Here is a 16968-nt window from a genome sequence, read left to right on the forward strand (position 1 = left end):
GCACAGGACCTGTTGAAGGAGGTCGCGCCGAGGAATCGGCTGCTTCATTCATGTCAATGGCTCGGTGGCCCGTACCGCATGAACTGACTTTAAGTGAGGCGGAGCTAGTGAATAAAACGTGTTCAATGTTGTCGACTTTGTAGACGCAGTAAGAGCGCTGCATCTGTGACGATAATAACTCTTGTAGTACGAAGGGGTAATTTGCTCCAAGGCAAGAACTATTGCCAGAAGTTCGGCATGAAAAACTGATGTGTAATCTGGTAGGCGAAGTGAAAAAGACCAATCGAGGGATGGTGAGTAGATACCCACGCCTGCCTTCTCTTCACACGAAGAAGCATCAGTCGCTATTACATTTATTTTGAAACGGGCCAAATATCCTTGTAAACGGTCATTCAAATATGTTGTGGGCAGAAATTTTGCATTGTTAGGAAAAATGTCTGCAAATTCAATTTTGAGCGATCCTGTAGACCTATGAAGCGGAATTATTTCTCTAAGGCTAACATTTAAAGGTGTTAATTGTGCTTGCACAAATACAACTTGTGGGGCATGGAACCATGACCACGTGTTCTCAAAGAATGGATTTGGTTCACTAATAAATGCATATTGTCCACGTCATAGCGAAGATTCATAAGCTCTTAAGTAGGTTTGAACCGTAAGCACGCGGAATCGCCTGTGAAGAGTAGGTAGGCGCGCTTCCTGGTATAATACATTATTAGCAAGGAATTTAGGGAGACCTAAACATAGTCGAAGAACTTCTCTTTCTAACAGAACAGGGGGTCTTAATTTATATTTTGCACTTCCGGAGTATAAAACAAAGCCAAATTCTAGAATCGGTCGTACACACATACGATAAATCATAATTAGTGTGTAACTTCGCTTACTCATTCTACGTAGTAAACCTACGGCTCGTTTCCCCTTCGTCACAATATTCTTTATGTGAGAACGCCAGTTAAGTTTTCCGTCATATATGATACCCAAGTATTTAAGTGACTCTACCTGAGGAATGATTCTTTGTTCATATACTAAGGATAACTGTAACGGCCCGGAAAGCGGAAAAACAAGGACTGCACTTTTGTTTACGTTTAGTGATAGATGCAGATCGTGAAGCCACGTCTGTAGAGTACAGAGGCACGTTTGCAAAAACAGGTGAAGAGATTTGATGTCTCTAGCAGTCGCGAAAAATGCAATGTCATCTGCATAGACATACATATTCACATTCTGGTGCAGCGGTACTGAACTCATCAATAGGGTAAATAGCACAGGAGACAAAACAGCCCCCCTGGGGTACCCCTCTTGTCCGATCGAACTGCCTTGAAGAAAAGCCGTTTTGAAAACAATGAAATTTTCTGTTTCTCAGAAATTCAAAAATCCATGCCGTTATATATCTGCACTCTAAGAACAGTTTACACCGTTTGGCGTGCCCCTTCTGCCACACAACGATAATCGTCATCTGCCTTGATGAGTTTCCTTTCTTTAACGCTGCGAGACCGGAACTTTCCAGTAACGAACGGCACGCGCGTTATCAGAAGGGCACTCCAAAGGGTGTAAACTGTTCTATGCTGATAACGCGCGATAACGTGCTGATATACGCAGTCGCAGTCTTCACATGGAATCCCGTAGACGATGCCAGGAAAATTAGTCTTTGGAAGCTTGTCTTTCACGTTTACCAGCCGGTGGCGTAATTTTTGGGACGGTACGTGAGCTACCTGAACGTCATAGCCGCGTAGAACGCGGGCTAAGCCCTCGCTCACACCGGGCACATACGGTATGGGGGCGCGTTTTCTTGGGAGCACACAGTCAGGCCTTGGGGGCTGAGACAGATGGCGTTCCACCGAGTTCACAAACGACCTCGGGTAGCCACATGCGGAGAGATTACGGTGAACCTCTTGTAGGTCGGCAGCCCGGCTCGCCGCCCAGAGTCTTCCTACGTTACGTAGACGATGTGTTCTGCATAATTCAGCGAGAAAAAATTCCTTCATTTTTGTCACATTCAAGTAGTATTGAAGCGTCTATCCAATTCACAGTCGAGGAAGAAAAAGATGGCGAGCTTCCTTTTCTGCACGTCCTCGTAAAACGTGACAGGCGCAGTCTGGCATTTACCGTGTACAGAAAGAGCACACACACAGGCAGGTATCTGCATTTTAATTCAGTACACCCGATGAACCAGAAGAGATCGGTAGTAGCCTCTCTTGTCGGCAGAACCAAGCGTATCTGCACAACGCCACAAAGCCGGGCTGCCGACCTACAAGAGGTTCACCGTAATCTCTCCGCATGTGGCTACCCGAGGTCGTTTGTGAACTCGGTGGTACGCCATCTGTCTCAGCCCCCAAGGCCTGACTGTGTGCTCCCAAGAAAACGCGCCCCCATACCGTATGTGCCCGGTGTGAGCGAAAGCTTAGCCCGCGTTCTACGCGGCTATGACGTTCAGGTAGCTCACGTACCGTCCCAAAAATTACGCCACCGGCTGGTAAACGTGAAAGACAAGCTTCCAAAGACTACGTTTCCTGGCATCGTCTACGGGATTCCATGTGAAGACTGCAACTGCGTATATATCGGCGAGACAGGAAATTTCGAACAGCGGTTGAAGCAGCATATCAACGATGTCAAAAAGAAAAAAGTCCCCTCAAACGCCTTGGCAGAGCATGCAGATGACTTGGGCCACAGGATTGATTGGGATAATGCCAAGATATTAGAAAAAGAGAGAAATTTGACATCAAGACACCACTTGGAATCCCTCCTAATCCAAATCACAGATAGCACCCTCAACCGGAATGACGGAACCCTCCCCCCCATCTACACGCGCTGCTTACATCATATTTTAAAGCCATATAAACATTGTATCGCACGTACTTGATTTCATTGTGAACAAGGCTCCCGTCAGGGAATCCGAAACGTCTTTTCTTGTATTCATTCAGTGGTCGGTGTCCTTCTTTTTACCCTTCTTCATGATGCCTCCCGACCAGACGGGCTTCCGTCAAAACCTCGACTTCAGAATAATATGAGGATTATGAATACCTTCTTCCGCAAGCGGGATAGCCGAAAGTGGACGTGGAGGAGCCCGAACGGCGAGACTAAGAAGAAACTGGTACATAAGAAGCCGATCAATGAGTTAGCGGTAAGAGGGAAAATAGAGGAATTCCAGATCAAGCTACAGAACAGGTATTCGGCTTTAACTCAGGTAGAGGACCTTAGTGTTGAAGCAATGAATGACAATCTTGTGGGCATCATTAAGGAGTGTGCAATGGAAGTCGGTGGTAACTCCGTTAGGCAGGATACCAGCAAACTATCGCAGGAGACGAAAGATCTGATCAAGAAACGCCAATGTATGAAAGCCTCTAACCCTACAGCTAGAATAGAACTGGCAGAACTTTCGAAGTTAATCAACAAGCGCAAGACAGCAAACATAAGGAAGTATAATATGGATAGAATTGAACACGCTCTCAAGAACGGAGGAAGCCTAAAAACAGTGAAGAAGAAACTAGGCATTGGCAAGAATAAGATGTATGCGTTAAGAGACAAAACCGGCAATATCATTACTAATATGGATGAGATAGTTCAAGTGGCTGAGGAGTTCTATAGAGATTTATACAGTACCAGTGTCACCCACGACGATAATGGAAGAGAAAATAGTCTAGAGGAACTCGAAATCCCATAGGTAACGCCGGAAGAAGCAACGAAATCCTTGGGAGATATGCAAAGGGGGAAGGCAGCTGGGGAGGATCAGGTAACAGCAGATTTGTTGAAGGATGGTGGGCAGATTGTTCTGGAGAAACTGGCCACCCTGTATGCGCAATGCCTCATGACGTCGAGCATACCGGAATCTTGGAAAAACGCTAACATAATCCTAATCCATAAGAAAGGGGATGCCAAAGACTTGAAAAATTATAGACCGATCAGCTTACTGTCCGTTGCCTACAAACTATTTACGAAGGTAATCGCAAATAGAATCAGGAACACCTTAGACTTCTGCCAAGCAAAGGACCAGGCAGGATTCCGTGAAGGCTACTCAACAATAGATCATATTCACACTATCAATCAGGTGATAGAGAAATGTGCGGAATATAACCAACCCTTATATATAGCTTTCATTGATTACGAGAAAGCATTTGATTCTGTCGAAACCTCAGCAGTCATGGAGGCATTACGGAATCAGGGTGTAGACGAGCCGTATGTAAAAATACTGAAAGATATCTATAGCGGCTCCACAGCCACCGTAGTCCTCCATAAAGCAAGCAACAAAATCCCAATAAAGAAAGGCGTCAGGCAGGGAGATACGATATCTCCAATGCTATTCACAGCGTGTTTACAGGAGGCATTCAGAGACCTGGATTGGGAGGAATTGGGGATAAACGTTAATGGAGAATACCTTAGTAACTTGCGATTCGCTGATGATATTGCCTTGCTTAGTAACTCAGGGGACCAATTGCAATGCATGCTCACTGACCTGGAGAGGCAAATCAGAAGAGTGGGTCTAAAAATTAATCTGCAGAAAACTAAAGTAATGTTTAACAGTCTCGGAAGAGAACAGCAATTTACAATAGGCAGCGAGGCACTGGAAGTCGTAAGGGAATACATCTACTTAGGGCAGGTAGTGACTGCGGATCCGGATCATGAGACGGAAATAATCAGAAGAATAAGAATGGGCTGGGCTGCGTTTGGCAGGCATTCTCAGATCATGAACAGCAATTTGCCATTATCCCTCAAGAGAAAAGTGTATAATAGCTGTGTCTTACCAGTACTCACCTACGGGGCAGAAACATGGAGGCTTACGAAAAGGGTTCTACTCAAATTGAGGACGACGCAACCAGCTATGGAAAGAAGAATGATAGGTGTAACGTTAAGGGATAAGAAAAGAGCAGATTGGGTGAGGGAACAAACGCGAGTTAATGACATCTTAGTTGAAATCAAGAAAAAGAAATGGGCATGGGCCGGACATGTAATGAGGAGGGAAGATAACCGATGGTCATTAAGGGTTACGGACTGGATTCCAAGGGAAGGGAAGCGTAGCAGGGGGCTGCAGAAAATTAGGTGGGCGGATGAGATTAAGAAGTTCGCAGGGACGGCATGGCCACAATTAGTACATGACCGGGGCTGTTGGAGAAATATGGGAGAGGCCTTTGCCCTGCAGTGGGCGTAACCAGGCTGATGATGATGATGATGATGATGATGATGATGATGATGATGAAAGCATCATGGCTTTGATGTCGTTGGGTACCGTTTTCTGGGAGTTGAGGACCGTTTTCAAGACACTCTGAAATTTCTGGTAGTTGACAAAAGTCCGCGTCGCAGACCCCAGGGGAATAACAGGACAGACAATATCAAACCTAATAGGTAGATGGTCACTAGTTGAGGCTGAGTCGGAGTCGACAGTAAACCAGGAAGTTACGGAAATTCCTGAAATGGCAAATGTAAGATCCAATGCTGATTTAGAAAGGCCCTGAATAAAGGTAGCTGAATTTGTTTAAGCAACAAAAAGTTTGACTAAGTGCCCAGTCCGACAATCGCTTTCCACATGAGTCCGTTTTGAAACCCCAAGACACATGATGGGAATTAAAGTCTCCGGCTAACACAATTTCTTTCCTACAAGATTTGACAACGGTATCGAGGAAACGAGTATCATGCACGCCTGTTGGAAAATATGTCTTAACTAATGAAAATGGGGACCAACCAGGAATAGTTACATCTATTGCTAGTATCGCACACTCTTTAGACATATACTGACAAGAAATTTTTACTTTGTGGCATATTTTAGTTGTTATCAAGAAAGCAAGTCCTCCGCCTCTCGATGGACGGTCCAATCGAAATAAACGATAATTTTTATATGAAAATCTTGGCCATTGGAAAGCCAAGTTTCCTGCAAAAGAATAATGTTGGGAGAAAGTTGTGAACAAAAATATATTAAATCGGTAGCTGCTGAACTAATGGAACGATAGTTCCACTGTAATACCTTTAAATAACCTATGATGAATTAATGCCTACTTTAGAGACCGCTTGCTCTAAAATACTGTCTTTTAGAAAATCTTTCTTCGAGATACTGTCTTTACCGTACTTTGCGGGTTTTGATTCAGGGACAGAGCTGGAAGAGTTAGAATCTGACTTGGAAAGACTATCTTTCACAAACTTTTTGTTTTTTGAGTGCGGCACAGAGACCGACGAGTTATCGTCAGGTGATCTTGTGCGTTTGAGCGTCGGGAGGTCCATTTCTACATCCTGGTTGTTTTCCGACACTAATCCAGACAAGCAGCCGTTGTCGGTCTGCTGAGTTGAAGTTGATGGCCTCGCATTGTTTGTGTCTGCTACAGTAACTGATAAGGGATCCATTAGCTGTTGAGCATTCGATGTTAGGGTCTGTGAAAGAATCTGCGAGCTAGCATTAGAACTCGCTAAAGGACTGAACAGCTGAATCATTTGTGAAGTCAGCACTTGAGCTAGCGTCTCTGACAAGTTTAATGTTAATTGTTCCATTGCTTTTGACAACGCTTTTTCGACCGCAGTCGCAATAGAATCGGAAAGGGCTGAGTCTGCAACCATTTGCTGACGGGCTGTCACTCCTGCATATCCCCTAGGTCTCCCCTGAACCTCAGCAACAGCATCACGGCGTGAGCAACGTCTCCTTTCAATTACATCTATAATATGCATTTCCTGTGATCTTGCAGAGCAGTTCGAGTAGTTGGCGGGGTGACCACCACCACAGAGACAACATTTCTCTTGTGTTGACGAACAATCACTAAAATTGTGGTTGTCTCCAGAAGTACGGCAGCGGGGTGCAGATCTGCAGCCCCTAACGCTGTGACCAAATCGCCAACATTTGTTGCATTGTAGAATGCGTGGAGCCAGAGCTTCTACCTTGTAAATTAGGAGCCAGGCCTTAATTTCTGTTGGCCGCATCGTCCCAGCACATGTAATTATAACCGACTCTGTTGGTATATTTTTATTGTCAATTACTCGACTAAACCGGCAAACGGACATGACTCCAGCCACCGAGAACATGTCTGAAATCTCGCCAGTGGTTAAAGTGACGTCTACCCCTCGCACAATGCCTCTAGAGCATGCGAGATGTGGCGGTACGAAACAGCTCACCGGATGTGAAGCGAAGGTGGTACAACTGAGTAGTTCTTTCACACAGGTCTGGTCTGGTGAGCAGCATAGTATACCGCCTTTGCCAAATTGGCGGACCTCTGTGATCTGGCGGAAGTGCGGTGTGGCCTTCTGCAATTCGCCCTGAATCGTTTTTGGATTTTTCATATTGATCGTTCCGCCGTCGGTGGGCACCATGGCCACAGGAACAATGCCGGCTCCACTGCGAAGAAAAAACTCAAGCGGCAGCTCATGAGGAGCTACCGAGGCTGACCACGGGGAAGCCCCGTAGCCCGGTGATGATACAGACATCAAGCAAGGCTAACACAAAAACACATAAAGAAAAAGAGTAACGGAAAATTACAAGCTGGGGGGCAAAGAAAATACCACCCGATACTCCCATGAGTTTCAATATTGTTATTATTTAAAAACAGCGGCCGAACAAAGGCTGGAGTCAACGTTTTGACAAGGGGGTTGCGGTAACATTGGTTCCAAAGTGAGGTTTCCCTTGATGACTGTAGGCCCAGCCCGACGAAATGATTGACCAGTGGCGACCTACCTTTAAAACGTATGAGCCCCGGATTATAAATTTTTAGCATAGGCTAAATTCAGGTGCTACAGGTCCTGCAATGTCAAAGTCCAGGACCAAGATCTGTTGTCAAAATCGACTCAGGAAACACAGGAATTCTATCATTGTAACTCCAGCACCTGTTCCTATTCTTCACACAGTTAATGAAGTTGGAGACTGACCATAGCGAGTTCATACTAAAGTCAAACTTCCAATTGGGGATAGCCGATTTTACGACATTTCGCTTTAGCGAAGCGCTTAACATTCTCTGACACATATTCAAAAAGCCTATAATGCGTTGAAAAGTTCGAAGCAATGACGTGAACTCGTCGTTTCGCCTGATATGACGAAATTGAGAGGGGGTGGGGGGCGTTGATTTAGATAAACTATGGGGAAATATCGGTATTCCCGGTGTCAGGTCAGCTGTCAGACGCCGCTTACCTGTCCAAATTGTTTGCCGTCCTCAAGCGGTGCCAAGGAACACAAGACGCACTCAACGGGTTCAGCGGCGACCGCCTGCACATGGCACAAATTGTACGAGTTTTTTGCTCTCGAATAAATATAAGGCTATTCGCATGAGAGTTTAGGTGCTTTCGAGTTAACGAATTCCTAATTTAAAAAAATAATTCCCGGGTCCCAATGACTTTGTTAAATCAACGTTTAATGGTACAGGGCTCAGCAATTCAAACGTGATGATCGGGTTTTATGCGACCGGTAGATAGTTATAGTTAACGCTCACGACAATGTCTCACAAAAAAAGAAAGAAAACGCAGTCCTTGGATCAGAAAAGTTAAGGCACCAGTGTGCTTTCCGTGATATTTGTTTACAAGACGCCCAAGAGATAATGTCCCCCAGTGAACAACCTATGTCCTATCAACATCCAGGTATGATCCGTTCGTCTACGTCTCATCATAACATCTAATGGGCGTCTTACTAACATGTAATTTGTAAATATCAAATGGCTCAAGTCTTATCGATGTTCATTCTAGTGTGGCATTAGATTGTTTATGGACATTGTATGCTGCTGTGATCCGCCGTTCGCCCCGTGACACCCCTCGGTCACAGCTCGCACGAGTATGGGGAACGGGCCGACGGCCTCGTCAAAGTGGTTCTCGACCCGGATGCTTTACGACCAGCGTGGGAATACCGCGTTCAGGAGAGGTTTGAGCAATTAGCAATGATACGGCGGTAAGCTGCACAAACTGGCATGCCCAAGCCGGAGACGCGGTCCGTGCGATGACACGGCCATCACCTGTCAGAATACGATCGTAGCCAGCGTACGTTCCCCTCCTTTCCCGGTTTGTGCCCAGGATGTGCGTGCGTTTCGGACCAAGTTCCCCGTTTAGGGAAAGGGCAACCTACCTCAGGATTGCTGGAACCTGATGTCATCGGTCTCCTGACACCGGATCGGGGTACGTGATTGAACAATGATCACGCAAGGCATAAAAGGAGTAACTGACGGGTGGGTATCGGCGACTACCACTTCATCATCAACTTTTCTGTATTTCTTTGTATCTTCTTGTAATTATGTAAATATATACGTGTTTGTCCGACGTCCTGAATATCGGACCCAGCCTCACGTTCACTTACCCCTCCACGAGGAAAGAGGATCCCGCGTCTTCAAACCCCGAGTCGCAACAATACTGAGGTCATATAGACGTTGCCTACATTTCGACTTTTCTTGAAGATTTATTTAAAATGTCATATCGGTTGGGGGTGCAACTTTCTTGCAAGTTTGTGTAAATTTTATGCGACTAGATCTTTGAAGACACTAAATTTCCCGATATTTATTGCGCAGGGAATAGATTTGCATTGAACGCGGCACTCAAATTTTGGCGGTAAAATGCGGAACCATGGGCTCAGGCTAGGCTGGCTTTCCGTTGGGAAACGTGGTAGCCCGTGGCTACGGCGCGTCGCGCTGCTGAGCACAATACGGTGGACTCCGGATAAAAGAAACTACCTTGAACGGAAATGCCGGATAAACGAGACGAGGGTACGAACTTTGGTTGGTCACCCATAGGATCAACGTTAACGCACTTCATTTAAACGGAACGCCGTCTCTGTCAGCTCCTGTTAGGCAGAACTACTGCACCAAAGGCCCCATATGGTGAAGCCAAATAGCCAAGAAAATCCAATCATTGGCGGCTGCTCCGCAGCGTTCGCGCATTCCTTTGTGCATCACGATGGCGACCGTCAAACACCGCAAGAACTGATAGTTTCTGGTCCCTTCGGGTTTCGTTTATGCGGAGTCTACTGCACCCGTAATGTATGTTGTAACAACATGACAAATATGCTTTTTTTTTGGACCGCACATAAATAATTGTCTTTCCCATAGGCCTTTATTGTTAAGTTTCCATACGACATAAATATACAATTATAACTTAGTCTGGCACATTGGTAACGTGTGATCAAATTATGGTTCGAAACGATCATGGCTGCACATCTACCTTGTCTATTTTCTGGCACCATTTATTCTTAAAGCTTTCGTTAATTTGACAAGCAGAAGTGCACTCCTCGGCGCGGGCGTCTGCATGTGCTTACGCGCGCACGCGACGCATTTGATCGTGGCGCCCAGCCCGTTGCGCCTGCCACACAGCCTCTGCGAAATGTGATATGCCGGGTAGTCAGTCACGCGAGTTTTCATCTTTCTCAGTAAGATTACTGAAATTTTATATGTGATGTACGTTCTGTCAGCACTAAGCTATTCTCGCACATTAACGGGAATGTGCAAAATTTCATCTCGCCAACGTATTTATTGCGCATTTTATAAAATGGCAGTATCTGTTTATGGCTATTACGTGTACAATGAGTGTATTCCGTGCAACGTACCTGCAAGGTGACGCGGTGGAGCCTTTTATATTTGTGGGTACTTCTATTATTGGTAATGTGTGTTTCTATTGAAATAACAGAATATTGAAATGAATATTCACAGTGCCCAGGAAAAACTTGCCACAGATGCCTAGGCAATATACGTGGTTTAGTGGGCCAGACGGCGAGCTTGTCACGCCCTGAATGCCAAATCTGCAAGTGTGATTGGGTGCCTTTTTGTGGGACCCACTCTGGTGCACGCTCCACAGTAACAACAGAAACTGTTGGTCATAACCATTACAAAATACGCCCTCTCCCGTTAAGTTGCATCGCATGGAATTTCTCGCAGGGGAACTTTAATTGTAAGTCGAAAGGCCGCGAGTTGAATCAGTTAATGAAACTGGATGCATCTATCTGACAGCGATGAAAGGAGGTCTTGCTGACTCGGTCTTTGGAAGACAAGGCCTTCAGCCGACTTCGGATGAACTTGGGGTTCGTACGATCTAGATATCTGGCTGCAACTTTTTTACCACTTTCACCAAAAGAACTCAACGAAGCGCTGCTGGTTGATCCTTTCTGAAGCGCTGCTGCTGGACTGCCTTGTCGTCGAAGCGAGGCGACTTGGAGGCCTCCTATAGTGCACGCAAGGACGGCGTCGTCAAAACGAAGCTTTTGAAGGAAAAATATGCGCACAATGTTTACGTACAGAGCGATGTACGGAGAAGTGTAATAATGTTTAATTAACGCAAAAGTTAAACCGTTCGTTCAAACAGCGCGCACCTAAAAGCGAAACCGGCAATGTGGCTTTACTCAACTAAAAGCGTGAGCTGATCCCACACATAGTGTAGTCTAAAAATGTTGGCCGGAAGTAGCGCAGTCTAAACGACAATCTGGATTTGACACTAAAGGCTCATTCACACTAGGCTGGCCCGTCACAAATTTCGGTCTGCCGACTGTCGGCGACAGCGCTTTCTGCCTTCGTGTCGGTGCCTCTGTCGCACTGCACCGACCGCGAGCTCTCCGGCGACCGTCGGCAGATTATCCCGACCCGACACTCGGCAGTGTCGCGTCGGCCAAGTGTGAGTGAGAGTCCAAGGAAATCTTGTCTTTCTTCGATGCCAACCGCTGTTGAATCGCCTTTCTTATATGCACAAACAACACATTAGAGATAATTTTTATTAATGTTGTGGTCACATGTACAATGCTTTCCTCTTGCTTTTAATGTTAGACAACAAGGATGCGAACGGTACAAATAAGGCTTTGCACGGCTCAGGCGAACTTCACAGCGAATCCACGCGCAGGTAAGTCGTCAGTGCGCACGTTCAACAGGAAGCGAGTGGATTTATTCTTCTTCATGGAGAAGGAGCGCGTCCCCGATTCCAAACACACTCAGCGCTAGACAGAACACTATGTACACCTGAATTCTTAATGCGCCTAGCCGAATGACGACGACTAAAAAAAAAAAATAGGTACGAGAATTGGCGTCCTTATCTCAAAACTGCGAACGGGTCCGGCCATCAGGAAGAAGATGCGCGGCCATTAAAGCAACAATCTCCGAATACGACGGTGTCGAACACGAAGGCAGAGTCGTGCGCCCCCTACCAAGCGCGGTGCGCCCCTTCGTCGATTGCTCCCGAAGAGAGGCGCGGTCGGCGTGCTGCTTTGTTCAAAGAGGCACGTACTTTTGAAAGCGTCTTTTTTTATCACGCACGGCTGGTACACGCATGGGGACCCCTCAAGGTAGCCTGTAATCTCCAAACGCTTCGTTCGACCTCGCTATAGTATAGTGCCCCGACAATGACGGAGCAGCGTCTTCGTTTCATGTGGCCCATACAGTTTCCTACAATACTCACAAGAGGGAACTCTGGCGCTAGTGTCTAAGTTCCAAATAGGGGCTGAGAAAGTTTGGTGATGAGAATTCTTCGTGGCATTTTTATTTTTGGAGATAGCTAGGACATTAGGCAATGTAATAAATAACAAGACCTTGGCGGCATAACCCACCGCCCCGTTCCAAAGCGGGCGCTCATAGAATCCATCCATTAATCCTAAGGGAGTTGCAATTAGCATCGCGGTCCATCCAGCATGGGCGGTAAAACGCCGGACTGCGATAAATGTAGTAAAACCTTATTAGGCCAAGCAGGATGTTTATCTCCGCTCCGTTTCAAATGGGAGGCCTATAAGTATCATCATCATCATCACCGGAGATCTGGCAGTACACGGATTCGCCTAAAGTTGGTCGAGCTGGCTTTAAACGTGTATGTGAATTTGCAGATCTATTATTTAAAAAAAAAACGACGCGCTATAAATGAAACGACATGCAATGTTTATATATTATTGCCTCCATGCATTAACACAAATGCGATTATTTGGAAATTTAATTCTATAAAGGCAGATATAGTGTAGTAAATGAAGCTAGAAGAACACGTGAAATCAGAAACACAAAGTTTAGAAAAATACATGTACTAGCCATCGTTTCCATGGTCGCTGAAGGATCGCAGTACTCGTTCTGCAAACTGGTACTGGCCGAGTATCACTCTGTGCCTTACGACATATGCCGGGTGTGATTTGCACTCCTTTTTTGTATTTGTTTCTGTCTGATACGGACTACCTTGCCAACACTCTCTCACCAATTTTCCAGCAAAAGAGACAAGGCACAGCCTGCATCTCCTGTTATGCTCCTTGATCTCTCAAGTAGCAGATTTAGCTGATAGACATTGTACCTTGCTGACAGCCTATAGTGGCGCGAAAACTCTCGCTCGGGCATGTGCAAATTTGAAATTTTTTTTTTCACCTTCGCTCCATTTCGATTCGCGGGAATGGGCGGCGCGTTCATTGCCCTTTCTCGCCTACTGGCTTCTGTTCTTTTTTTTTTGGCTACAGACGTTGTGGCGAGGATCACGACCACACTCTCGCGTCGCGAGTGCGGTACTTAGTGTAGGAGAACAGACAAGCCTAAAGTTTGCCTTTATGTTCGCTTTGGTTCGATACAAGAGAAAGGGCAACGTCTTCTGGCCATTCTCACTGTGTTCTACTCTTTGTGTGTGTGTGTGTTGTGTGTGTGTGTGTGTGTGTGTGTGTGTGTGTGTGTGTGTGTGTGTGTGTGTGTGTGTGTGTGCGTGCGTGTGTGCGTGTGTGTGTGTGTGTGTGTGTGTGTGTGTGTGTGTGTGTGTGTGTGTGTGTGTGTGTGTGTGTGTGTGTGTGTGTGTGTGTGTGTGTGTGTGTGTGTGTGTGTGTGTGTTCGCAGCAGACGATAAAAGTTGTGGCGAGGGTCACGACCACTCTCTCGCATCCAGAAGGCACCTCGCCCCGTGAGAGCCTTCTGCTGCAGTGGAGCAGACGAACAGCCAAACAACTTCCTGGTGATGAGCCGCGCGCGCCAAGTAAACACACAGACCAGAAATCTTGGACCCTTTGTATTTAACGCGGGCGCAGCGGGGTGCTTTATAATCTCCAGACTCGCAACGGGGAAGCAGCGATACTTACTTCGAAGGTGCGTACACCGCTTTGCGCTTCGAATAGCGTGAGTGCTTCTCTATGCTGGCACTTGCTATTGTAGCCGCCTATAGCTTGTCTCGAAGTTGTGTGGCAACTTTTTTTTTTTTTTTGCTAGGTGAGTTAGACTCATGTCTCTTTGTACGACTAACCTATCTGTCTGGCAGGTCTCGACCCGCTTAACTGCTCCTCTTGCGCACTACTCGGTTATCTCTACGGGCAGGTCCCAAAGCGCGGGGGAAATGGCGATGTTGTTTATTTAGTTTTTGCACACTCGGCAGTCAAATCGGTGCACTTCATTGGAGTACCGTAAGCTAAGCTGTGTGCTCATTCGCTGTCGTCCTTGCAGAGTAATATATTGCGATAAAAAGACAGATAGTGTGGGCGGTAGAATAGTGTGTTAAGCGTGAAACCAGGGTTTTATAACATTCACTTTAATTCTTCCAGGTAACTAATCACACTGCGCACTGACGTAAGAGGCTGCGAAATGGGTGCTGGACCCAAATATCCAGGCGCAATTTTGTTCGTGTACGGCAACATTGTCCGTTGTCTATCGGTCCACGCGTATAATGCACCGGTCGATCAGACCGATCGACCGATGCGCTAAAAAGTGGATGGGAAAACGCCGCCGCGGTAACTCAGTTAGTTAGCCCATCGGACGCATAATGGGAAGACGTGGGATCGTTCCCCCCTGCGCCAGGTTGTTTCTTCGTCCACTTTCATTGCCATTACTTTATTATTTCTTTATTCCAATTAGTAAGTACAAGTAATTTCCCTTATGCTGTCCTTGGTGTCTTTGTTTTTTGGCTTCTCATGATGCGATTAACAAAAATCTGGCCCCTCGATTAATCTCTTTTCTTCTTGTACAGATATACATATAAGAACAGGTGAACGCGCAGACAGGTTAAGCACACGCAGCGCACCTGTCGTTCTCCTAGACATAAGGAAGGCCTCACCACGTGTGTTCCTGAATCATCGGAGCTTCGCACCACCACGAATAATGCATGCGCCCAGGTACAAGACGGAGCAAATGTTGCAGCTACCCAGGCCGTATGTCGCGTTTACCTTCGATAAAGACTGCGTGCACTTTTTTCCCTTACATTTTCGCGTTTAAATGTATGCTACTTCTATGAACGTGCACGTAAGGCACTTGCAGGGGGCCATCACAAAACCCGTCGTGTGATGGGCCTATCAGATGTAAAACGCAGTCAATCAATGTCCGGCACCTTGTTTTAGATTACCATAGAATGGACCACTTGCGCTGAGTTAGCTATTACACGGACTGACCACGGTCGTACGCAGGCAAACCTCTCTGGCAAAGAGCCACACAATGGGCCTCTGCATTTTCCCTCTCTCCTTGCTGAGTGTCCTGGCTTTCGCCAACGGAGGCCAGTTCAGCCAGAGACTGGACGCGCCCATCTCAACGTACGGCTGGACGCCGCTCATTCCCGTGTCGACCGGATCCGTGAGCCGGTCACAGAACGGACGAGTATACACAACGCCGTATCAGGTCAGCTCACCGCAACAGGTGGCCTACCAACAAGACAGGGGCAACGGTGCAATCGACAACGCTCCAAGACAGTTCAGCGCCAGCAGCCCGCAGTCTAGGACCATCACTGCCTCCATAACCTGGCCACCGGACCAGTCCGCACAACGGCAGCCTCAGCCACAGCCTGAGCCGCAGCCTGAGCCGCAGCCTGAGCCCGGACCTGCATTGCCACCTCAAGGTGAGGTGGTCGGTCCCGGACTGCCGGACGAAGACATTGCAGTGCCGGAAACAGATCCGCCCGTCCTGGAAACATTCAATGGCCGCCCCGAAGACGACCGGGTGGTCAAGACAACGCTGAAGACGCCGCTGTCGCACGGCTACGTTGTCGCCCTCGTGAAAAAGCCCAACCACCTCAAGTCTTACTTCAAGTCTAAGATTCCTGAAGCAGTGAGGGACGACCAGCCGGCCTTCTTCGTGTACGTACCACCCACCCGACGAGGAGCTGCGCCGACGTTGCAGTCTCGCGGTCCTCAACTGAGAGCCAACAACCGAGGACCGTCGCAGAGGCAGTACCAGAGGCCATTCGGCAGAACCAGCGCTGTCCCGAGGTACGTCTTGCCTCTCTTCGGCCAGCCGTTCGCCGTGACCCACGTTCAAGGGCTGAGGACTCCGGCCATGCCAGCAGTCTTGGTTTACGTTCCTCCGGAGGGTCATTTCAGCGTGCCACTTCCCGCGAACCCATCGCTGTCCCTGAACGCCCTGCTGGAACACTCCAAGCCCGCTCCCGTGCTGTCCAAAGCGTTCCTCGACTCGACGGCACCGCCAGACGCGCCCTGGTTCTCTCAAAGCCTCGAAGCCACGCCCGAAGAAATCATTAAGCTCACTCTGTCCCAACTGGGAAAATTTCATGCCTAGTACATTCTTTTAAATAAAATGAACAAAGAAACTGTTTCCAACAATTTCAGAAATGGCACGGAGGAGCGCATAAGCTTTTGACAGGCAGTTCACCGAGCGCACGTTCCCATCATGACGCTGACAAAATGGGAAATATGTTTTGTATTTAAAACGCCGATTGGCTTAACTCAAGCAGTGGTCACGCAACACGACAACGTCACTGGCACTAATTTTAAGGGCAACGTAGATGTGTTCTGATTAACAGTATATACTTATTTAATCACTGAAACTGCAAATTACCAATTCCTGTACTCAGTTTCATACGTAGTTGAGACATTCAGCCCCTCTACTACGACTATTACAGAATTGTGCTAGCTGGTAGTTGTAACTGGTAGTTATAATAACCTTACGGCTTGATTAAGGTACATAGCTCTCGACGTGACATGCCCATCACTCCGGCTGGATGTCGTCAGTTATTTAAGAACCTCATTGGCGCCATGCTTGATGTCAGTGTAAGCAGCTGCGATACTTTGGTAGTACAGCTTGGGCACCCTCTTTGCCATCCTTGCACAATGTCAACGTTATTGAGTAGCCGAACGTTTCAGAAAGCTATATTCTATACATTACTGAAATGGTGCGC

General features: G+C 47.0%; 1 protein-coding gene across 1 annotated transcript in view; it reads left to right on the forward strand.

The window, feature by feature from the left end:
• Positions 1-16363, forward strand: part of LOC142588512 (uncharacterized) — a 122852-nt gene extending 106489 nt beyond the window's left edge. Inside the window, exon 2 of the mRNA XM_075700323.1 lies at positions 15248-16363. Within this exon, the coding sequence (XP_075556438.1) occupies positions 15276-16349 (1074 nt within the window). The 5' untranslated portion in view covers positions 15248-15275 and the 3' untranslated portion in view covers positions 16350-16363. The remainder of the gene's footprint in view (positions 1-15247) is intronic.
• Positions 16364-16968: the final 605 nt, after the last annotated feature.

Source organism: Dermacentor variabilis, chromosome 7 (assembly GCF_050947875.1).
Source record: "Dermacentor variabilis isolate Ectoservices chromosome 7, ASM5094787v1, whole genome shotgun sequence".
NCBI classification, from domain to species: domain Eukaryota; kingdom Metazoa; phylum Arthropoda; class Arachnida; order Ixodida; family Ixodidae; genus Dermacentor; species Dermacentor variabilis.